This window comes from Protopterus annectens, chromosome 1.part0 (assembly GCF_019279795.1).
Source record: "Protopterus annectens isolate FY-2018-M chromosome 1.part0, PAN1.0, whole genome shotgun sequence".
NCBI lineage: Eukaryota > Metazoa > Chordata > Ceratodontiformes > Protopteridae > Protopterus > Protopterus annectens.
The window spans coordinates 1,528,692,674-1,528,717,159 of NC_056725.1; the positions used below are offsets into that span (position 1 = coordinate 1,528,692,674).

At 38.3% G+C, this 24,486-nt stretch overlaps 1 protein-coding gene across 1 annotated transcript in view; it reads left to right on the top strand.

Annotated features, from left to right (window-relative positions):
- LOC122798772 (solute carrier family 22 member 2-like) overlaps positions 1–24,486 on the top strand; it is a 667,833-nt gene that overhangs the window by 287,361 nt on the left and 355,986 nt on the right. The window contains exons 6-7 of the mRNA XM_044067886.1: positions 6,004–6,038; positions 15,976–16,062. Coding sequence (XP_043923821.1) covers positions 6,004–6,038; positions 15,976–16,062 — 122 coding nt within the window. The remainder of the gene's footprint in view (positions 1–6,003; positions 6,039–15,975; positions 16,063–24,486) is intronic.

Consider the following 24,486-nt stretch of genomic DNA (forward strand, 5'->3'; position numbering starts at 1 on the left):
GTAAGAAGTAATTCAGAATATTTTATTCCATGTTGAAAAGGGTTTTGCCATCTATTTACATCTGGTTTTGTCACGAGTTTCTGAAGGCTCAGTTATTTGACTATTGCTTTCCTTCTATATTGTCTCCCTCATCACGTCACTGAGAACCAAAAACATCTTGCTATATGCTGACAGTATTGTCAACTTGTATTCAAATATCTGTTCAGTATTAATTTATAGCTCACTTAACTCCACCCTAGCTCAACTCTTTTGGGCTATTGAAGAACGGAAACTTACATTTTTATTTTATTTTATTTATTTTATTTTATTTTACATTTGTTAACCGGGCTAGTCTAGCTGGATATATGTCCATTTTCAGTAGAGGCCCGGGGAGAAAAGCTCCACAGATACTAAATTACAAGGAGACAAATTATAAAATAAATTAAGTACAAAAAGAATATACATTTAGTAACACGAAAAACAAAATACCTAAGGAACACATCATTTAATCTCAGTAAATCAAATATAGTGTTATGCTATGGTAGCATAGAGGGAACAAGCCCTGACTACAGTCCAGTTGACCTAGGATTGATCAACTGTTGTAGCAATGGAGTGGCAGGGAGGGACGAGTGTCTCTGACATGGTGAGAGGACATTTGTTGATGAAGATCCCTTAAGGGAGGCATGGTCCAAAGAGCAGAGCTGCCCTTGGACATAGTTGATGATTGTGAGGGACAGGGAAGGAGGTGGGTAGGACATATAAAGAAAAAAAAAATAAACCTGGATGGATGCAAAGATAGCTAAGGCCTCAGAAGAGATATCCTCAGGATCCTCAGCCAGTCCCAGCAATACCGAAGTAAGTCTGGGCTAGGAGATTATCTGGTTGACCCATCATAGACATTGGTCAATGAGGAGCTGGGCCAGATGGATGATGTTAAAGGGGAACCAAAATAAATAAATAAATAAATCAAATGCAATGGCCTTTGTAACTCACTAACTCTTAGCTTATGAAAACATAAATGAAGCACTGTAGGTTCAGTTGGTGAACCTCCAAAAGTGATTCAGAATTTTACATAACCTGGAGATTTGTCTCAGCCCTGCATTTGCATTCTCTACCAATAACACAAGGTATTAAGTCAAATAATGGCTCCTTATTGAAATGGTGGGATGTGCAATGCCATGTCCTGAAATGCTGAAAAAAGACCAGACTGAAAATGCAGAAGAATAGCAAATATCAAAGATCTCTTTTGTACTTTAAGTTGTTTTTCGTAGAAGAGTAAGCACCACTGTACTTCCCCAGCTCCGATGTGGAGGAATCAAGCCCCTAACTGCTCTAACTTACACATACCAACTCTGAGATCACCATACCTTGTGAAAAAAGAATATTCCAAGAAATGCTAGCCCAGATATAGAGTATGCAAGTCAAAAATTTTAGTCATTCAGTTTCCACATTATGGGATTCATTATTGCAAGTCTCAGAAATTCAAAAGGTTACCAATATAACATATATACTTTATGCATTCAACATCACAAATAACTTTTTAACCAAATATAGTAGGCTCACAAGTAGAAAAGTAGTTCTTCCTCCCCTTCTGGAATACTCAGTCCATATCATTGATGCCACATCCACAAAAACATCATAAACTTTTGGCAGCACCAAATTGCATTTACTACTATAGTTGCTGCAGGAAGAATGTTCATCAGTGCCATCAATCAGGCAGACTGGCTTTCAATTAGTCCAAGAAATGCCCTTCCTGTTTGTGCACTTGTATATAAACTTTTTTTCACAAGGACTACTACAAATCTTCATAGGATCATAGGAAATAGAAGGTAATTGAATCACAAATTTTCTTGGGTGGCAAAAGCCAGGATACTGTTTGGCTAGGCTTATATAGGCCCTAGGGCCAATAGCCTAGTACCTACCTATGAACCTATGAACCTATGAACAAGACCATTTACACCTTGACAATAACCATCCTCATGGTGCACCTCCTTCTCAAGAAAGGAAGTGCAGGTTAGTCCGAAAGTAAATTAGTGGGTACCCATTCAATCATCCAGATTTATCTTAAAGGATGTTTGGGTGTCATTTTATTTAAATTGCAGGGGAAATTTGTTGCATAAGTGGGTTAAGCAATGGGTGATACATTTGTTTGGTTTATGTACTGGTGGAGATTTAAGTTCTTACTTCTGGAATTAGTACATCTATTTAATTTGTCCTTACCTCTGGAATTAGTACATCTATTTAATTTGTCCTTACCTCTGGAATTAGTACATCTATTTAATTTGTCCTTACCTCTGGAATTAGTACATCTATTTAATTTGTCCTTACCTCTGGAATTAGTACATCTATTTAATTTGTCCTTACTTCTGGAATTAGTACATCTATTTAATTTGTCCTTACCTCTGGAATTAGTACATCTATTTAATTTGTCCTTACCTCTGGAATTAGTACATCTATTTAATTTGAAAAGATACAGGAGATCAAGAAGAATGAGATTCTCAATGGAGTGGAATGCAAAGCATAGATCATCACACAAGACCCTATAAGAAACTGTGTAACTGGAATGCACCACAAGGCTTTTTTGGTAGTACAAGGACTTCAGACCAAAAATCTTCTTGATTAGAAACCCCTGTGACCTTTCTAATTGTTTAGTATGTCTAGAAAATTACATCTCAAAGCGGGCATTGTACCCTATAATTGGCCTAACGAGGGCTGCATAAAGATGGATGATAACTTATTTTGACCTTGATGATAGGCCTTTAGATAACAGTTCTGCTAAATATAAAGATTATCTGACTACAGTTGCACCATAGAGGTTGCAAGACACAGAATTATCAACCCAGGATAGAAGATCCTTGGCTACATTATCATTTTGGAATGGGCCATTGGCTATAATGCATGTTGAGAGAGTTGTTTAGCAAATGACACAATACAGCACTTTATGAAATGTAATTTTCATGAAATGACTATCTAGGCCACTTAGATCCTCTGATTTTTCTGCCCCTGCACTTGCTAGGCCATGCTATTTTTTCAGGAATGCCAAAAGAGCCTTCTCTAAGTCCAACAACTTGCCACTCTCTCCCATGCACCATTCACCAGCAACCACTCCTCATGCCCTGCTCAAAGCAACTTAGATCAGCGTTTCAGTGGTAAGTGCAGTGAGTTCATTATCTAGCAATCTTCATTCTTATTTCTCTTGTTTGTTAATGATGCATGACTATGTAAGCCTAAGCACAATTTACTGGAACAGTGTTAAGTTTCGCATTATATTATTTGTTTTGTGGCGATCTGCCTATTGACACTCTGTCTTTAATATGTTTAACTTTTCACTGGCATTTATATAATTTCCTTTTTAATATAACTTTTGTAAAAAGGTCATGAATGAAAAAATGGCCCTAGTGATCCAGTTCATCTACCTTCAAATCTTTCAATCAATCAATTAATAAATAAACAGTAAAGTAATGAGACATAAATAAATATGTAAAACAAATATCAGAATTGAGGCATGAGACAAAGTAAATGCTGGCTGGTCATTTGAGCAACCCACTCATCCGGTTAACAAATGTACTTTGTTACTGCCTTTCACAGAACAGGTCTTATCTGAGTTATGACACATACCCTCTTATCAGTAACACCCACGTTTGAAGCCTGTACTCTGCATTTCACCTTGCTCAACAAAAAATAATATGATGCACTGCAACAATTACTTTCCTAGTAATACTACATAAACAGTGTGTAAATGCTACCTTGCCTTATCATGGGCTGTTGCATACAGTTCAAGCAAATTAACAAAAACAATTCCGAACTTATGAAATATGATACTGAGTCATTTTCATTGTGATTTTTAAGTGTATGCTGATATGCATAGTTCAAAAATTATTCTTCCATATATGTTCCTCTCACACTGTTTCTTTCTGAATATTAGTTCCAGCAGCATCTGATTTCTTCTTGAATAACACTAGCAGTTTCACCCTGACTTAATTTTAGCCTTAGGACTAATTAACTGCCCTAGAACACTTTTGATTCTTACTGAACTCAGTTCTTCTCTTTGGGACACAAAGGCTGTTCATGTTCCAATTATGAAGTGCACAATGTGGTCTTGCACCAAAATCTAGAATGAGCAGCTAGGTAGAGATTCATAAAAACATGTAGCATAATAGGTCAAAATGCTAAAAGAAGCATAAAAAAAGTTATGGAAATTACTGTATAATGACATGCAAATGAAGGCATACCATTTAATGTATGCATAATGAGATATTAATAAGGATCATTGCATTCAGGTCACTATTCATCATTGTTGGGAGTAAAGTGGCAAGGGTGCTTGCATCTAAATATAAACGTAAAAAGCACAATGTAATTTCTGGCATTGCAAGAGTAAAAGTACTAATTGCAGTGATGGTTCATCTATAGCTGCGTTTATTTAGCATGGCTAGTGGTCAGCCAGGTGCACAACATGGCCATACATACAGTGTGACAGAATATCGGTTAACAAACCAGCAGACACAGAGCAATTTTAGAGTGGATGGAGGCACTATGTGCATGTACAGTGGGGTCTTTGAGATGGGTGAAAATAGGTAGCTTAGATGACTCATGAGACAGAGATGTAGTAGAACTCCTGGCATAGGACCTGTATGGGGTTCACACATGAGGTGCTCCACTCAATGTGGCTCTGCAGCATGGATGCCCCTGGCTAGGGCTGAGGAATGGTGATGCTCCACCCCAACTGCAGCACGTGCTGACTGTGTTCCTTATGAGGGTCATTCAGTATGGCCACTGCAGGTATGTAAACACCTATTAATTTGTCCCCCCCACCACCTACCATTCCAGGAGATTGTGTAAGTAAAATTATTACTGATAAGTTGGTTAACAAGGCTCTATCTAAAGCTAAAAACACTTGCCTCCATGGGACCAGATGGTGCCCCAGGCTGTGTCATGCGCGAGCTCCAAAAGGAATTAACCCCGCATCTTAATACCCTGTTCAGTCTCAGCCTCTCCACATTATATGTGCCCATAGAATGGCGCATGGAAACGGTGGTCCCGCTACACAAGGGTGGGGCCACAACTGACCCTGGGAACTACCGACCAATAAGCCTGACCAGTCTGATCTGTAAGGCTATGGAGCAAATCATTATGGAACTCATAAATGGAGAGATTGGGAACCTCCAGTCACTGGATCCCACACAGTTCGGCTTCGTCAAGGGCAGATCATGCCTCCTGAACCTGGTGGATTTCTTTGAGACAGTTACTCAGGCTATAGATAAGGGAAAGGAGGTACACATGGCTTACCTTGACCTTGCTAAAGCATTTGACACCATTCCCCATTCAGGTATTATTGATAAGCTCACCAGCCTGGGCATAAACCCTTACGTCACAAGATGGATTGCAAACTGGCTTTCAGACAGATCCCATAAAGTAAGAGTAGCAGGATCTATGTCAGAATCCAGACCAGTAACAAGTGGTGTGCCTCAGGGCTCTGTCCTGGGGCCCCTCCTGTTTGGCATATACTTCTCAGAAGTACAGGCAAGCACGGAAGGGCTGTGGCTGACTAAGTTTGCGGAAGACTGCAAACTGAGTGCTATAATAGAGTCTTTGGCCGACATGGAGATCCTCCAGAAGGGCCTAAATGTGACTGATGCATGGTGTCAAAGCCATGGTCTCAAGCTAAATGCAAAAAAATGTGTAGTAATCCCCTTTGGAAAAAACAGAGTACCCGCAAACTACAACATAGGAGGTAATCCCCTGAAATCTGAAGAAGAAATAAGGGATCTAGGGACCCAAGTAGATAGTCAGCTTTCCTTTGATAACCATGTTGCCAAAGTGGTTAGAAAATCCTTCTATGTGATCCATCTGATCACGAAAGGGTTCGCATCAAGATCTAAGGATGTAATGGTGCCCCTCTACTCTTCCCTCATCAGACCCATTATTGAGTACAATGCACCAATTGGAATGTACCTGGCTAGACATCTCCAGCAGCTGGAGAGACCACAGAGGTACCTAACCAAGAGGATTACTGGCCTCAAACAGTTGCCCTATGCAGCACGATTGAAAAAGCTAAGACTGTTCTCTGTTGCATACCGCTTTCTCAGAGGTGATCTCTGTCTAATGTACAGAGCCATGTCCAACCTAGAATTGTTGAACATGCTCCATCTTAGCAAAACCAAATCTACTTGAGCTACATGCTCTAGGGATATAAACCTCAACCCAACAATGAATAGAACATGCTGGAGGGATAGATTCCCTTCGCAGAGACTTCCCTTACTATGGAACAGGGTCCCGATCTACATAAGACAGAGCCCCTCACTATCACTCTTCAAGAGGAACCTTGATGAGTGGATGGGTAACAGAAAGTTCACACCGGGGATCACACCAACAGCACTACTAGATAGGGCCAAGGGTACTAGCTGCTAGTACAAGGGTCTAGGGAACTACTAAAGGGGCGTTGAATACCGCACAATGTGACTGGGCTAATATATGCCTTCGGGCAGATAGCCCAGTACCAACCTATGAACCTATTAAGATTGAAAGGTAATATCACCGTTCTCCAAAGTGTCCTCTGGCAAAGTAGAACAGCTTGTAATCTCCAAATGAAACACCTTAGGACACACCACGAGAAGTATAAAATCTTCTTTTATTCAAATCAGCATAAAGAGTAAAAAGATGAGCGCTTTCGCGTGCTGAGATGCACGCTTCTTCAGATCTCATTTAATAACAGATTTTACTTGATTCTTATACTAAACAGTGGCCAATGCAGACGCATTTCCAATTAAGGATAATTAACAATTAATCATGCCTTATTCTTCAGTCACTGATGCGTAACATCACATTCAATGTTATGTAAATATAAAACAAAAGCTCACACTCTTGTAAGTAAACCAATAAAAAACAGGTTGTTAAAATCTAAATTGATAACATTTCTTGTTCATAAACCTTAAATTAATTGTGCTCAAAGTGTTCAAGCTAGTACTTCAAAGATCATAATCTCTTGCTGATGCAAGAAGTTAAAGGAACAGTAAACAGACTTGAACTATTCTTTGAGATAAACTTACTCTACTTGCTTGCCTGAATAGTGCTTAATAAAATGTGGGCAACTCTGTCAGTAAGTTTTCCCTTGGACGTAAACATCTCTCCAGAGATCCATATTGTTGACACTTAGTGTTAATTGTTACCCTTCATTACTTCTAGTAGATTGTTAAAAGCACTATAGAATATAAATGTGATAAATAAAAATCAAAAATAAAAATACGAACTAGTGTTCAAATCTGAAACTTCATGTCGAACGAGTAAGATAATAAAATTCTGTGATGTCTCACATATTTGCATCCACATCGCTTAGCAAATTAAAGCACTTATAAATTTTAGCAGCTCAATATAGTGCTATAAACATGGCAACATTAAACAACAACGTTAAAAATAACTGATCTAATATTGAATTTAATCAACTAGTATATAAAAGGTGTTTCATTTGGAACCTATTAACATTGCTATAGTAGGGCTTAGGCTGCTGATGGTGGCACTGGCTAACATCAGTATGGAAGTAACTATGGATGCAAAATTTACTAACACAGACCACATGAATCCAGTCAAGGCATCATTCCTGGCCTCCATGCTTTGGCAAAGGGGGCAACATCACTCCAGAGGCCTTACATTATTCCAGTCATCCCCAGATTTGTGCATGTAGCACTGGCCTGTGCCAATTACAGCCCTGAACATCTGTGGCTTGATGTCTAAAACTGCTTACATATATGGCAGTAACTGTGATAGAGGTTGCCACCTTGGACCACTGGTAGCCCAGTCTATGGTGGATATCTACATGTCTGATGTGGTGCATTGGCTTGTCACCACAGTCCTACTGGTATAAGTGGCAGTGGTGTCTGTCACATCGTTTTGCCCATTTTAAAGGCATGATGACCTCCCTCATGCTGTGAATCCTGTAAGGCAGCAGGTGTGGGACAGGTCACTGTGTCATCTTGGGAATGGGTGCAAGATCCCCAAGGAGAGAAAGACAGACAGTGTTAATGTGACCTGGGACCATGACTTCACCTGTTTCCCATCATTAGACCCTGTGCAGGTGCTGATATTAACCTGTAGTTCTTGCCTGGCCTCTAAAGTTAACACTATAGCAGTAGTCTGTCCTACGGATGCACACTATGTAAAATACCAGAGTGATAGTGCCCACCTTATAAGCTGCGATTCCCTGTGGTGTTTATGCAAATGAAAGGTGGATGTATACTAGCAATTATCAGGCCCTTACCTATGGTTGCAGTCCTGTGTATGTGAACACTCAACATACCTACGGAGCACATAGGCAGAGGTCAGTATATACTCCCTAATGACAATCTGGGCATAGTCACTGTACAGCATATGCAATATTGGCTACTAACCTGATTGCTTTCAATTTCAAGCTATTCCTGTAACCTGTGTCTACATTTCCTGGTATGATACTTATTCCCTCATCATCTCCATGCAAAGATGCAAATTATGATTCGCTATTTGTGAGTATTACAGTGAGAGGTGCCACCCAGATGCACTCCTTTCTCCTGTTATTTTGTGTGCCTTCTGCAAGGTCTCCATTATCATGCCATTGACATATGTTTAACATTGTCTTGTTATACAGTTCCTCCCACCTATGACATTGGCATTGCGGACCAGTGTATCCCACACAAAATCCTGTCGAGGCTGAGATTGCCCTTGTGTCCCTGGTGCCTGCATCAGGACTTTATTCTTGACAGTGATGAAAGTGTCTAACCTCTGCTATCTGGCAACTGTACAGGACATGAGTACAGCTAGGAAGAGAGTAGACCATCTTCATGGGCAGATGATGTGTGGCTACAATGGGGTTCCACTGTCACCCATATGTTGACCTAGCTAATCTGCATAAGACAGAGCTGAACAGGAATAGGTTGATGGTGGCAGACATAAATATGCATTGGATATTGGAGTATCCCAGTAGTTAGCGATGTATGTAATAAGGTCAGACCTGAGAAAGGATATAGCTGAGGCATGTAACACACAGGGGTTTATTTAGAGCTGTAGGTGATGGTCATTTCATTGACAAATGATTTGGTGGCTCACAGATGTTCATGGGTGGCACAGAGGATGGAGATATATTTCAGGGTACCATATCTGGATGTCTCCAGCAGGTGTACCCCTGGTAGATGAGTACACCACATGAAGGCCAATGGGGGGGGAGTCATTAGGCAGTTTTCTGCTCTCTCTATGGTACAGTCCATTTGAGAAATGGTACTCTCTCTCTCTCTCTCTCTCTATATATATATATATATATATATATATATATATATATATATTGCATATAGTAGTGTTACCTCTATCTACTCACAAGCAGGGACACAGATGTAGACTAGGAGAAGTGGTGGCAGTCCTACTGCAGTAGGTTGTAATGTTTTAGGTATTGTTATAGGCCTACAGGTACATTTTGTAGTCAGCTTAGGACAAAGTAGACAGGGAGGTGGTGGTAGTCCTATTACAGTTTGATACATCTGTTGGCCTACAGCTGCAGCTCTACACATTCTATAGATTAGCTGTTTTCCTGCAAGTGGCAAGCATAGTACTGAAAAACAGTGCTTCCATACCTACATCACTGTCACAAAATGTTATTCACAGGTTGGTACACAAAGGATTTGACAATGTTTTAATACCCCTAACCTTAGTACTATAGACTGTGGATTTGATACTTCTGCACTGTCAGATAGTACTTCAAGTTTTTCAAGTAAGTTTGCTGTAGCTGCTTTCTTGCTTTGCAATTATTTTTAGTATAGCAGATCAGGAATAAACAATGCTAACAGATAATGGCCTGCACTATATATGTGCTGATGAGCCTAGATTCATAATGGGTGTAGGAATCACTATGGTTCATAGAACTGCAGTAGTGATATAAGGGATAAGCATATTCTGCCACTCAGAACTGACATGGTGCTCATGCCCATATGTGCACATGTATGTCATACACTAAGGTGTGCTAGTAGGGATTCAAATTACTATGTAGAATGTGATTTTTACTTAGCCATTTTGTATTGCCATGGATTTGTGGTGAATGCTGCTGATGCTGTTACCCCATGGAGATCTCACAAACATAAGAAGGTAACATCATGGTATTTCTCTTGCACAGCAGTTTCATTTTGTAAGGTGGATGCTTGGCATGACCTGGCAGACCAGTTGGCTAGGATGATCAGCATCTGTCATACAGGTGAGCAGTGCAGGCACAGGTATAATGACCTGTGTTCTTACTGTCCCAAACATCTTTTCAATACTGGAAGCAGAGGTGCATCTGGGATGCTCTATATTATAATAATTGCTATTTCTGTTTTGTGTTTACTCCAATTAATAACTTGTTTCAGTATTTCACAGCTCTAGTCTTAGTATTTTTTTTCTTTCTTTCTTTCTTTTTTTGAGACATGCCAGGGTATATCAGGTTGACTGCTACAGGAGACTTGCTTTATGTTGTGTGTGCTGCTGTTGGCAGCTGTGTGTTATTTTGGCACTGTATTGTTTTGTGGGGAAAGGGCATATGACAATATCCCAGGAGGACAGCACCCTCCAATTTGTGCTTATAATTCACTGCACATAATAGTGTAACTACTTCTGCTCCATTGTACATGCAAGTGTTGGTACAGATTGCACTCCTAGCTGTGGACATCCTGTCCTGCTTCATTGTGCATTCACATTGTAGAATCTCACTGGGCCTGTGGGCGCCATCTTGGGCTTCTGCTTGTCTGTATGTGTATGTGGGACTATAGCTTTATACTTTAATCTGCATCTCATTCAAACCTGTATGTGAGATGTGATGGCATGCATATCCCTTTTGTCTCTCAGCATGGGCAGAGAGAGAGAGAGGAGAAAGCTGCTGGCAGTCACTGTGAGCAGCAGAAAGTAATGGCACTTTGAAGCAATGGTATCCCATTTACAGACATGTACTACGTGTGGTATATCAGCTATAGATCTTCCTTAGTAATGGTGCCTTTCCTTTGCTTTCATGTCTGTCTTCAAGTGGACCATCTGAGCCACAGTTGCATCATTTGTTGCCAGCTGCCAGGTTGGCTCAGAGCTTCAGCTGAAGTGGCTGATCAGAGAAGCAGTGCCTTGCTATGGGAGGGTTCCAGAAAGTCTCAGACAGGTAAGCCCCAGAAACTTTCTCTTCCTCTTCCAGAGCTGGAACATGCAGAGGAGTGGGTGTTTGACCAGCTATGGCATGCTGAATCACCGAGCATCAGTCCCTCCTTTATCAGTCTCAGTAGTCTAGATGCCAGTTCCATTAGCCACCAAGGATGGGGTCATTGGCCAATCAGTCCCAAGACCATCATCTACTGAGTGCTAGTTGTTTGGGTTGACCAGCAGTTGGTACCCATCCCTCTCTCCAGTCATTTGTCTATCTCCTATTTGTCTATTCGCACATATCCCTTGTTTTCCCTTGAGTACTTACACCCACCCCATTCATCTGTATTGCATCAGGTACATTAGATGTATATGTTTAATGTTCAGTGATAATTGAATCAATATCAGTCATAATAGTCTGGGAAGAAGAACCACAGCCTCCTGCATAGGAATGTGCACTATATTGCCTCCGTAAAACAGATAAAAACATTTTGTTCAGATGACACTTCAGACTGCTTTTTCATTCTTAGTTGCATCCTACTATAATTCATTTATTGAAATACAGCACTATTTCAACTGTTCGGTGCAGTCATTGTTACATAACATTTCATAGATGCAACTTGTTTCTTTTTACTGGTATTGGCCTGTACGAATATTTGTATTTATTTATTTGTTTGTTTGTTTGTTTATTTTGTTTGCTTATTTATTTATTTCATTTTATATGCTTTGCTTTTGATACAAGATATTTCACCATCTTTGGCCCTGACAAACGACTGTAGTTATATTGGTTAGTGCCATCACTGGAAAGACTCACAGATGATTTCCTCTCTAATTACTGACTTGTACAACTGCATGTATTTAAAGTTTATTTGGTTCTTCATCTTGTGGCTTGGAGTCCTTGGAGTCTGTCCATTGTCTCCAGGTTATTCATCTCATTTTGTAGAACAAGTCAGGGCAATGGACACCTCAGGCAATTATAATGCATACTCAGGCTTCCTTTGGCCTACCCACTAGACCTTATCCCTGGCCCCTTGCATACTATCATATGCAAAAAGGAAAAAAAAAAAAAACTTGCATATCCCATACTCGACATTTGTCTGTCCCCACATTCACTCTTGATTACCTACTGCAAGCCATCTGGTGTCTTTTGAGGGTGTTATAAGAGAAACCCATGCCAGACTCCAAAGACAAAAAAGAAAGGGGACCTCACTGTCATTCCTATCATCTAAGATGCATCAACAAATTGGGCTTATATGATGCACACTGCAGACACGGCTCGCCCTCTGTGCATTCAGAGGTGTCTATAGTCTGCATTGTTTCAGAACTTATTTTCCAAGAAAGTATGTGCAATGCATTTACAGGCTATGACTATTTTTTAATAAATAATTAACAATTTGTGCAGTAGTTTTACTTGTTTAGATGAATGAGATTTGTAAACTGGCATATTCCCCTTCTTGTGCAATCAGCTGTCACCCTGGGGGAGTCAATGGTACATAGGGTTCTTGATCCTGAGGAATGAATACTGTGACCAGGGGAGCAATGCTTGATGCTCAGTATTTGGTGGGGGGTGGGACCAGCTCCCTCTAAAAGGAAAGCACCTGGCAAAGTTATATGTTAAATGCAGATTAGATAATCCATGTGACAGTGCCTTTGCCAACATATTTTGCATAATCAAGTTGTTTAATACGGTGCACCTGAGGAGGATTTATCTGTGTATTTGACACTGAGAGTTGTGTATAAAATGCAGGTACAATTTCACACCCAGCTTTTATTTACTTATTGTGGAGCATGTGTATCCCTATCCACAGTGGGGGCTGCCCACATGGAGGCGATCATGCACAAATTAATTGATTCAACAGCACTTCCCACACAGGGGACAGAAAGGGCAACCTAACTGAATGAATCACTATCCTCCCAAGAATGGCACTGTATCAGGTGCCCAGATCTCTTAGCCATGGCTATGGGGATAGAGAAAGGGTACTAGGAAGAAGCAGATTTCAGACAGCAGGAGGGGCGCAAAAACAATAAGTAAAACTGTACATAAAATAAGTTAATAATTTGTTCTTCATGGAGTTTTATCCCTGTCATGGCTTGTCCATCTGTTGCATTTTGTTCCTGTCCTTAACACTGATAAACGCATAACCCATTGTGCACTGAGAGTAGGAATATCAACCTGCTCATTTGAGATGATGACCCAAGTTACTTTACAGTGATAGGTGGGAAGCTGAGAGGAGTTCATGGCATCTGCACCACAGAATCACCTGCTCTATTCATAGTCCTTTCCTTATTGTGCCTTAGTGAAGTCTCTTGCATGTTGCTCAAGGGTGTGGACGTGCTAGGAATGGTATGAGAGCAGTAACTCATGTTTACAGGTGATGCAGTCCTCAAGATTCCCTCCTCCATTGTAAGCAGATATCTGACTGAATTTTTACTGTAACATGTACCCTGAAGCACGGTGTCCAGTTCCTCCTGCCAGAGACAGGTGAGCAGACAAATTCTCAAATCCTCATAATTTCTGTCTCCTCTAGCTGACTAATCTAGCATCCAGGCACTCAATCAAATCTGAGTAATCTGAGCCAGATGCCATATTTCAGTGTCACATAGCCTGCCTTTGTTAGGTAACCCAACAATATTCATGGTGTGACACTTTATACATTTCTAGAGTAATTTCTCTGTATGTATTGTACATCGATCATTTTGTGCATGTTCTGACTATAAAACTAACTTTCCAAGTACTGTTTCCACAGTCTATTCTGAAGCTACATTTTCCTCACTGCTTTCTCCTTTCTTTTCACCCTCATTTATTTCTATTTCCCTTTCCTTTTTTCTTCTTTCCACAACTTATTTTTTTTCTATTATCTTTTTATCCATCTCTGTTCTTTATGTATTTTCTCTGTAAATCCTATCTTGTATTTTATGTTACACACTTTTACTATTATTTCATCTTTTGATGTACCTTGACTAATAAGCTTAAAACTTAAAATGCTTTGTTATTGTATCATATCTGTTCAGTCTCTTTTCATGTTCATAAAATTGCCTTTAGACTTGTGTTGATAATGTTGGAACTTATCTCCTGGGTCATCCACTGAAAAGGGGTCTCTTGTTGCCCAGCGGGACTTTCCCAGTAAACAAGTACAAATAAATAAATAAATAGTATAATATATATATATATATATATATATATATATATATATATATATATATATATATAGTATAGTATGGTAATATTACAAAAATATAGGGCCACTTTTTAAATTTAGTTGCATATCATGGTATTTAAGTTTTATGTATACTCTAATGCGTAACTGTAAATGCACACAGTGGTGGATAATTTCATCTGAAAAGCTAAGCAGTAATTTTGAGTAGACGAATGATGTGAGTGATATGCCTGTTATTACATGTTTTTTTGTTATAAGAACACCTGATGTACTAATGTACCTACTGCTTTTTTTATTTTAGAAACCGCACTTCAAATGGATGTAATCCCTAAAATAAATAATGAATAGCATATTTTAAGATGATAGCATACATGTAATATTGCATTACTTTTATTGACTTTTTGGCAATTAAGTCATGCCTGTATGGGCCTGTGTGGGTTTCTCAAAGGACACTGGATTCTAGTTTCCAAAAACATGCTGATTAATTGGATTCACTAAATTGTACGTGTTACATTTAATGGTGTCCTTATGACCCAGCCATGTCTAAAACGGGTCTTTGTATCTGCAAAGGTACCCAGTCAACAAATGGTAAAATTAAAAGTTTAGATTTAAAACTTAAAGGCAGTTATCACAAAATGTGACAAAGTAAGTGATGTTCTTCAAAAAAAATCTATTGAAAGTTTAACTCTGTAATGAAACATTTAGCAGATTTTCAGGTTGAAGTTTTAAGTTGTGGTAGTTGATATTAATGTATGTTTGCTACTATGGAGTCACTACATAGAACACTACAGAGAATATTGGTTGGGCCAACCAAAATGGCAAAAAAAAAATCTTGTTTTTAGGCAAGTTGTAAAATAAGAAATTCCATTCTCCATTTTGTATGATATGGCATGCTGACAGTCATGCACAGATATGGTCTTTCAGACTGAAATGTTATTTCCTTCTCTGGGGGAGAGATACATTTTGAAGTTGGTAGGATGTAAACAGGTCAACACACTAGCATTAACACTGAAGCCTCTTACTGCCTTAGCAAAACAAGCAGGAGAGGAAGGTGAAGAAAGGATTCCTGAGTCATATATCCATTCTGGTACGCCTAGGGTTGCCACCTTTTCAAATGCCCAAAGTGGGACATTTTTGGTACAAACGTCAGATTTTGCAGGGCGAAACATACCCACACCCAGTAGAAGGACACAACTTCACTTTGTTGCCTAAATAAAAGCTTATTCTTGTAGCATTTTAGTTGCTTATTCTGTTTCTTATAACATTTAGGTGTTTCAGATACAGAATAACTGTTTTATGCAACTATTACATAAAATATAGGAAGTAAGTTTGTCCTAAAATTTCAGGACATTTGCCATTTTTTCAGTTTTTTTTTTGCAGGGCACAAATGCTCAAAGAGGGACTATCCCTCACAAAGTGGGACAGGTGGTAACCCTAGGTACGCCTGAAGAGGATATATTCCATGCTACAATGGGACAGGATTAGGATGATGATTTGTTATATCTGCGTTGTTTGCATTAATGGTGCTTTGAAGGTCAATTTTAAGAAGATATTGAAAAACTGTTTGGGTTAATGTACAAGTGGGCTTTCATCTTGCAAGCAGAAAATAAATTATTTGCAAGATTTTTGAATCTTTTAATCATTGTTTGCAAATTCTGCAGGATAGTTTGCAAACATATTTTGTGTTCATTTATATTGTTTTTCAGGACTATGTATTTATCGATGATAGTGAAGAAAATTCAAACAATCCATCATATTTTGACCTGGTCAAAACACCTCAGATGAGGAAGCACACTTTTATCCTTATGTTTGTTTGGTAAGACAAAGATAGACATACTTCTTGAGAAAATATTAAATGATACATCTGTGGTGTAAATGTTATTGTACAAAGAGAGCTTTCATCAAGAGACCTCTAAGAAAGAACTTCACCTCTTAAACCTTGATTCAATCCCTGGTAGGGCAATGCACTGGCATGTGTGTGCTAATGACACATAGTATAATTAGATCTGATTTCAAATTAATTTAATTACACAATATGTTTTTATTCCAAAGAACATAGATGGCGTTTTTCACTATGCATGTTTTTTTTTTCTCTTTTCTTTTTAAGTCTCTTACTTGTTTATGGGAATTTCAATATACTATTTAGCACCAGGTTTTAATGATCGCCTGTGTGCAACAAGTTATACTGCACTGTTGATGCCGTACCCTGAATATTCACTTTTCCAGAGTCAGCAGTGAAAGTTCAAATCTTACCTGATGATCACAAAAATCCTGTTACTGAGTAACAATGTTGCATATGTACCTCACATTTTAAACATCTAAGCGCAAGCTAATCATTGTACCATGGCTTGCTTAAAATGTTCCCATACAGCAGTTAATTTTGGGGACTGTAAACTAAAAGTTAATCTTTTGCAAGACAAGTACATTTACAGATAAAATGATAAACTGTGAGTGAAGTAGAAAGATTATGTACTGGGTCTAGTTTATAAATAATTGTCTCAGTCTGATAATTTTACTGCAAATCAAATGATTCTCTGCACATATTAAATGGTTTAAGTTAATCATGTAAACACAGGAAACAAATGCATTTAAGCATTCATTTAAGCTTGGAATTGATTATATTGTTAAGAGGCTAAGCTTTTTTTCATGGCATACTACATGAATAACAATGTAGAAGCTGTTTCCTTAACAGGTGAATAGTTGTTTTTAGAATACGATGCAGCTATCATTCTATCTGTTATGCATGTTCACTAATGGATGCACTACCAATTATGTTTATTAGGATGAAACGCTAGTTTTACATTGTCTAAAAACTGAGGCAATATTATCATGAACATTTTATTTTGATTCTACTTTGATTCTGGGGATGTGGCTGAAATGAAAACATTGAAGTCGGTGCTCTGACCCAATAAGCAAATATAAATAAAGTAAAATACATTCATGAAGTTTTTAACTCTGTCCACTCCTAAAACTAGTTACTAAGCTTAACAATTTCAAATCATCATTCTCTTTGCTGAGACTGCATTGGTCTGTTGAACTCTAAAATGGTCCAATAAATTATAGCAAGCCTGTTTATTTTTCAGCCTTTCTATTTCAGTTGGATAAATGGGTTCCTTCATATTAGTTAGAGGACTGCAAACTGTGATAAACACCCCAAACTTGCAGAAATATGACAAAAGACTTTCAAACAATATGGAGATGGCTTTTAGAGAAAAGTGTTTAAAAAGAAATGAAATAATCTGAAAGAAATTTATGATAACTTATGAAATTGAATTGTGAAATAAGTGGAGATGACTCTCATAAGGGAACATAATGTAGGAAAGAGGAAGAGAGGTTTGGTGATGTCCTTAGTAACATCTGAATTTGGTACATGGCTTAGGCAAGAGTTCAGAATGTGAACAGACATTCTGTGTATATGAAATCATTGAGTATAGTGACAATAAGGCAAACTGTCTTAAAAGCTGACCACAAAAGGCTCTTAAGTAATGTTCTGATTGAAAATGGCATAAAGATATTAAAGATTTCAATATACAGGTAATCTGGGAATGTATTATCTTTATGACAGCTGATTAAAGAAAAAGACCATATGGAAAGGCCGGTTAATAAAGCTTTCTAAAAATACTGAATATTATTGAAGAAGAAAAAACAAAACTTACAAAAAACAGAAGACAGAAAGAAAGTATAATAAATGATGTAAGATAGCAGTGAAAAAATAATAGGGTCAGATATGGAGCAAAGTGAGTTAATTGCTAAGACAACTAGAAATCTATTTTTGACTATATAAGTGTTGAATAAAACAAGGATGATATACCTGCACCCTTAATTTATAATACTAAAAACATTTCAGCATCCAAGAAAAGGAAGCAGTGCACTGTTTATATCTTAAACATATTCTCTGTGTCACTAAAAGTAACAATGTATGACCATTCCTAGAAAAATACACGCTAATTGTGCACTTTCTGAGGCCAGTAACATTCCAGCCATCCTCAAATACTTAAAAACCTACAAGGCTGCAGACTGACAAGGTAATTAATACCAAGAGCAGATCAATCTTCCCTTCAATAACACCTAATTTCTTTCCTCTCTTAATAATTATAACATTTCCCACTGTCCCCCCCCATATCCCTTCTTCTCTTTACATAGTAAGTATATTACATTGCTTTGTAACTGTTGTTTCTCCTTTCTCCTGAAAACAATCACTGTAATTAAGTTATTAATTTGGTCATGTTGTATTTTGTTTTAGAAAGTGACATTTTGTGGAACTTTTCTCCCTGGACCTCTGTTGAAAAGGGGCCTTGCATGGCCCAGTCAGACCATCCTGGTAATCAAACACAAATAATTGCTTGCTATTAACCCTTGCGACAATCACATACCCAGTGACTGTGGAAGGATGGTGTTAGATGTAACTTATAAAAATAAGGGAGCTAATTAAAGTCTTACAAATTACAGACCAACCGGCCTTTTTTTTTCCTCTTTGATAAAAACTTATGGAAAAAACTAATACTGAACAGGTTGCAAAATTAAATGTGCAAAAATGGTCTGGCTGACATCAAACACTATGGCTACACACCAAACAGATCCACCAACATTTGCAATTTGGTCTTCAAGGTGGCATCAGCATTAGATGAGAATTTAAGAGGCAAATGTGGTCCATACCAGCTTTTCTTAGCCTTTGAGTCTATTAATCAGAGAGCCATAATAATAAAAAAATGATGAAGTTAGGTTTAGAAATATCCATTGTTCACATTACATTAACAGCTACACATCTGAATTTGGTCAGTCAAATTAGATGGTGCCCATTAAAAAAAAAATCAAAACATACATCAAGGGAGTCTATTTTAAGACCTCAGCTATTTAACGTTTACTAACCTATATGAACATCAAAAATAGAAGTAACAAGAAAACATGCAACAAGTAGCATTTTATTCTGTATAAGCAGACTTATTAAGTCTGGAAAAGTTATAGTCATTGATGATGATATATCTGTCATCCAAAAGGCCTGAAAAGATCTATCAGGCTGGGCATATGAGAATTGCATGACTATATGGCAAGCAGAAATTGTGTTATTTGATATACAAAATATATGACCGTGTCAGCTGGGACTATGTAGAGTTTTACAACTAGGAGACCTAGGTCCCAGTTTTATATGTTGGATCAAGACCCTGTATTCCAGTCTTATCTTTTGAGTCCTAATTAATGTAGGAGTCTCAGAACTAGGAACAATCGGAAGTAGTTCTAGGAAGGGAGGCATGTTATTAATAGGATTCTTTTTGCTGGTTATACATGTAATAGTGTGACATACTGGACATCTTTGGGATGAACAGTTAGCTAGGGATAGAATAAATCAGCTCTTTTTTAGTTTTTGCTGATGATTTTGTTTTGATGAGTACCGACCTACTGATGTTCCTTAATATCGTTATGGACATACTTAGGGATCATGCCAAATCAGTAGTTATCTACTGCAGCCAATCCAACTGCCAGATATATTAGAGGGGAAACCCATAGATTCATAAATTTATAGAATGTTACTATGCTAACAACCAGGGAAAGGGGGCTTTTATAAGCCTAGCTAAGTTTTCCAGAAAGAAAAATTATGTCCTGTATCCAAATAAGACATTGAGGGCAAATCATTTAGAAGCTTCCTCTGTCCATAAGGGACATTGATGCCAGACCTGATGTAAATTTCCTATTCCCCATCCACTGGTTTATGCTTTGCTTAAACTGGATAATAGAGAAACTCAGCTTCATATGGATGGGAAGCCTGTTCCATAGGGGGATTAGTCTCTGGGGCACATATTTGTCTCCCCAGCATGTTCTATTTTAGTCATGGGCAAATTTCAGGTCCCTAGACCTTGTATTTCTGATACTGTTTGACTTATGAATATGCAGGAGATTCATAAGTGTGATGTTTGTGGATGCCTTGTAAGCCAGGCATAGATCACCCTCAACAATCTATAGAAGACTGAAAAAAGCAGGTTTGTTACACCTTGTATTCTTTTTGTTAGGAACTTCTGAGGTCTCTCTAGTTGCTGCATATGCCTGGTCAGGTATATAACATAGGGAGCATTGTACTCTGTGTTTGGTATGATAATGGTGTAGTACAGTGGGATAATGACCTTTTTGGACCTGTATGCCATGCCCTTACTTAAAAGTTGCACAACATAAAAGGATTTCCTCACCACTGTGGCCATATGGTGGTCAAACAAAGGCTACTGTCTATGTGCATACCAGATCCCTGACCATTGGGTCAACTTTTAGGGGTGTATTATCAATATAGTAATTAGCTGGGATAGTTGATTTCCCAAAGGGTACAATTGTATATTTCTTAGTATTGACTTTAAGACCATGGCTTTGGCACCGTTTGTTAGGCAAAGATAGGACTTCTTGGAAAATGCTAGTGTCTGCATGGGGAGTCGATGATAAACCCCAGCTTGCAATCATCTGCAAACTTAGTCAGCCATAAACCTTCAACATTTGCTTCCATTTCAGAGAAATAAATGCCAAAAACAGCAGGCCCAATACTGAGTCCTGTGGGGGGGGGACTCCACTGGTGACTGGGCTCTTGGTAGAGGTGGCCTCACCTATTTTGACCTCCTGGGTCATATTACAGAACCAGTTTGCTATCCAGTGGGTGATAAAAAGGTTTATGCCTAAATTAGTGCGCTTATCTGTAATATCTGAGTGGGGTATTGTATCAAAAGCGTTGGCTAAGTCGAGGTAAGCTGTGTATATAGTCTTGCCTTCATCCAGTGCTTTGGTGACCCTCTCAAAAAAGTCCACCAGATTTAATAGTCATAACCTTCTTTTAACAAAACTGAACTGTGATGGGATATGAATTAGAGGGGAATCTCATGTGGACTGAAGGGGAATCCCATGTGTAACTACTCCAGATATGTAGATGTCATCCTGGGGAGATCCATTATCACTACAGTAGATGACAATATCAGAGAATTATTAGCAAACTTTCAATCCCTCTCTCCAGGGAAAATAATGGAAAAGTTCAAGATAAAGAAACATATTGATCCTGCAGCATGTGCTCTACTTTGCCAGGAAAATTCCAGTCTCAGTAAAACATCCAGGGTTAAAATAGTTTCAAGGCTTTATTAATGGTACAGTACTGGGGGAGGACAATAGAAAGAACTCTGCCTCAATAGCTTATATTCCTAAATTATTAGGGGATTAGGGTCTACCTCACTTAGTAGCAGTCTCGGGATACAAGTACCCCTGGAATGGTTAGAGCAAATATATGATGATAGTGTTGAAATGAATTATCTTGCCTGGGGAAAAGGCCCAACAGACTGCATCTGGCATAACTCCCTGGTAAGACAACTGACAGATAAATTGCCTGTGGAATATTGGATTGCTAAGGGGATTCAAAACTGGTCTTAACTTGAGCCATATCCTTCTAGACATGGACAGGAAAAGTTCTTCGTCATCATGGAGGCATACCCTATGCAGGGATATGAATGATTTGTCTATAACCAGCTAGGCAGAGTGTGGCCAAAATATATTCACCCTGCAGAGAAAGCTGGGAGAATGTTGCATTTGCCCAAGTGGGAAGAGCAGCAAATGGAAGAGCAGTCCTAAACTATAAGGACATGCTAGGGATCAGATGCCAGATAACAAGCAGATGGAAAACACAAGATGGAATCTATTTGGATAATTAGTGGATCTCAATCTGGCAGGCATTTAATAACCTAAAACAGTGGTCCAGATTTCATGGACAACAATTTGGAAACTTATAGAGGTGGTACTTCATCACTTGCAAATTTTGGCAATCAAAGCAATTGTTGGAGATGTGTGGAAGACAAAGCTGACATCATTCACATGTTCTGGAAACACCCTGTGACCCGGGGTGTACTTGGAATATCATAACTAAATATTGCCTGCAATATATAAGGTGACTGCACCAGCAGGGTGGGGTTCTGTTTTTTGGAAAAATTCCTTCAGCCCATTCTAAGAGTTATCATATACAGGAGATCCACTTAGTAATAGCCAGTGTTAATAAGATCTTTTGCTCCAAGAAATGGAAGTCTATGGGTAGTTCTCTGCTAGATGTGGGCAATCTCCTCCTTAAGCAGTTGGGTAACATTGTATATGCTTCCAAATGTTTGACCAACTAAACAGTGACCAAGAGTAATGAGAAATGCTGCTGTTTCTCTTTAGTAGGTAAAGCAACCAAGGGTGACCATGTGAAATAGACTATGACATATTCTTCTTTGTGTGATGTAAGTTGTATTAGTCAAAGAGTTTTCATATAAACAAAATGAAAAATTAAATATGTACTGCCACTAATAACCGTCCATTCTAGTACAAATATAATTGGGTGAAAAAAACATTCCTTTGCACTTTTAGTCAGCCATTACAAGCATCACTGTGATCTACTTAAAGGATTTCACTGGCTCCCAGTACAAAGCAGAGCTACATTGATTCTTAGTACTTTCATATTTATAATCCTTATACTCAACAACTGTCCTCCTCTCATATCCAAGCTACTAGTTAAGAATCCGACCTGTACACTCATAAACTCAAAGGAAGGCCTACTTCTCATTAGGCCTAAGTTTGCTAAACCACCTGGAATCATCTCTTCCCAGAGGTAATATCTCAAAATGATCTACTGGTCAAGTCGAAACAGAAAGAGCATCTTAAACATGAAACTGACTGCAACTGTTTCAGGGACAGAGGGTAGGAAGTATAGCAAGGTAACAAGCTCTTGTTCCAATAATCTCTTTCATTCTCAGATCAAACCACATTAACTACAAGGCAGAAAAATCAAACATGTAAATAATGAAAAATGAATTATCTGTTCTAAGAAATGGAATAATTGTCTTAATACACATGCAAACACGCACATAAATACTTATATTCCCGTTCACTAATGCTAAGCAAAACTTCATCCAAAAGAGTTCTGTAGTTTCACTGTATAGCAAAATAACCAAATGGCAGACAATGATTGTCTGAACACTTTATATCTGTGTAAGGTAGGCAAAAGGGCCTCACTAATAAAGCTGTTGGGCCACATGTGATGACCCCTGAATCACAAGATGGCCACCACAAAGCTTGTTGAAAGAAAGAGTGATCACACAATCCTAGGTATGTAAGAAAAGGCGAGAATAAATTAACAAATGCTGGTCTACTAAATGCTGTACAGTTAGTTAAGGGAATGAGTTGTTTATACATTTCTCACCATTCAAAACAGTTGCTTATATCTAATGAATCTTAGCCTGTTTGTAAAGAATAAAGTACATGAACATGCATTCCAAAGCTTACCCAGTGCAGCAGTTTTCAGTTGTTCACTTGCCCTTTGTACAGTAGTGTTCAGTGTCTACACACTAATGTTGAAATTAATGCATTGAAATTTCCTACAGAATCTAATAATTTTGAAGTGCAGTCCAGCAATATTGAACTCTCCCAGAAGGATGAAAAAAAAACTCAGGATAATTTTATTTATCACATGAAAGAAGATGCAATGCAGCTATAACCAAGACCAAGTATGTAACAGCAGTATGTGTTGACCAGCCAGATTTGTTATAGGTTACAGGTAATTACTAGGCATGCAGTCTAGTAGGCAGTAGAAGCCTGACTCACTTGGTGTCATATAATAGGCAAATGAAGGCTGTGGGAATCAAACAGTGTACCTTTGGAAGTACCTCATTAACAAAGTATAGCTTTAGTCTTCTGCAGTACCTGCTACAAACAAGAGAGCTCTGCATTCCTGAAACCAAGAAAAGTTATCATATTTTCCATACTGATCCTAGGACTACAGAGATGGAAAAGTTGATTGATACTAGAAATGGCAAAGGATGGGTTGTGTGTTGATTTTTTTTGTTTGATGATTTAATTTTTTCCTCATACTTCTATCATCTTGCTCATTTTTTCTGATAATTTACACTTTAATATTCATAAAATCATAAGGTCTAAGCATTGCTTATACCATGTGTAAAGACTATCGTATACATAATAAACTCAAAGTCTAAGCTGTGCTTCAGCTACTTACATTCTCTGCAGCATCTATGCAGTTGTATAAATCCTGTATAATTGCTTCTCTGTACATTTTATCAGTACCTTATTTACTTTCATTTGCCTTAGACTAATGTGCAAAATCATCTAGTTTATGAAAGCCTTCTTGGGAAACAACCCAAAAACAAATAAATAAAATATTTAATAACTGCAGCACTCTCTGTCATCATCTGATTCAATGTATAAATGCTCCAGTAAAGGACTCATTACTAATTCAGGT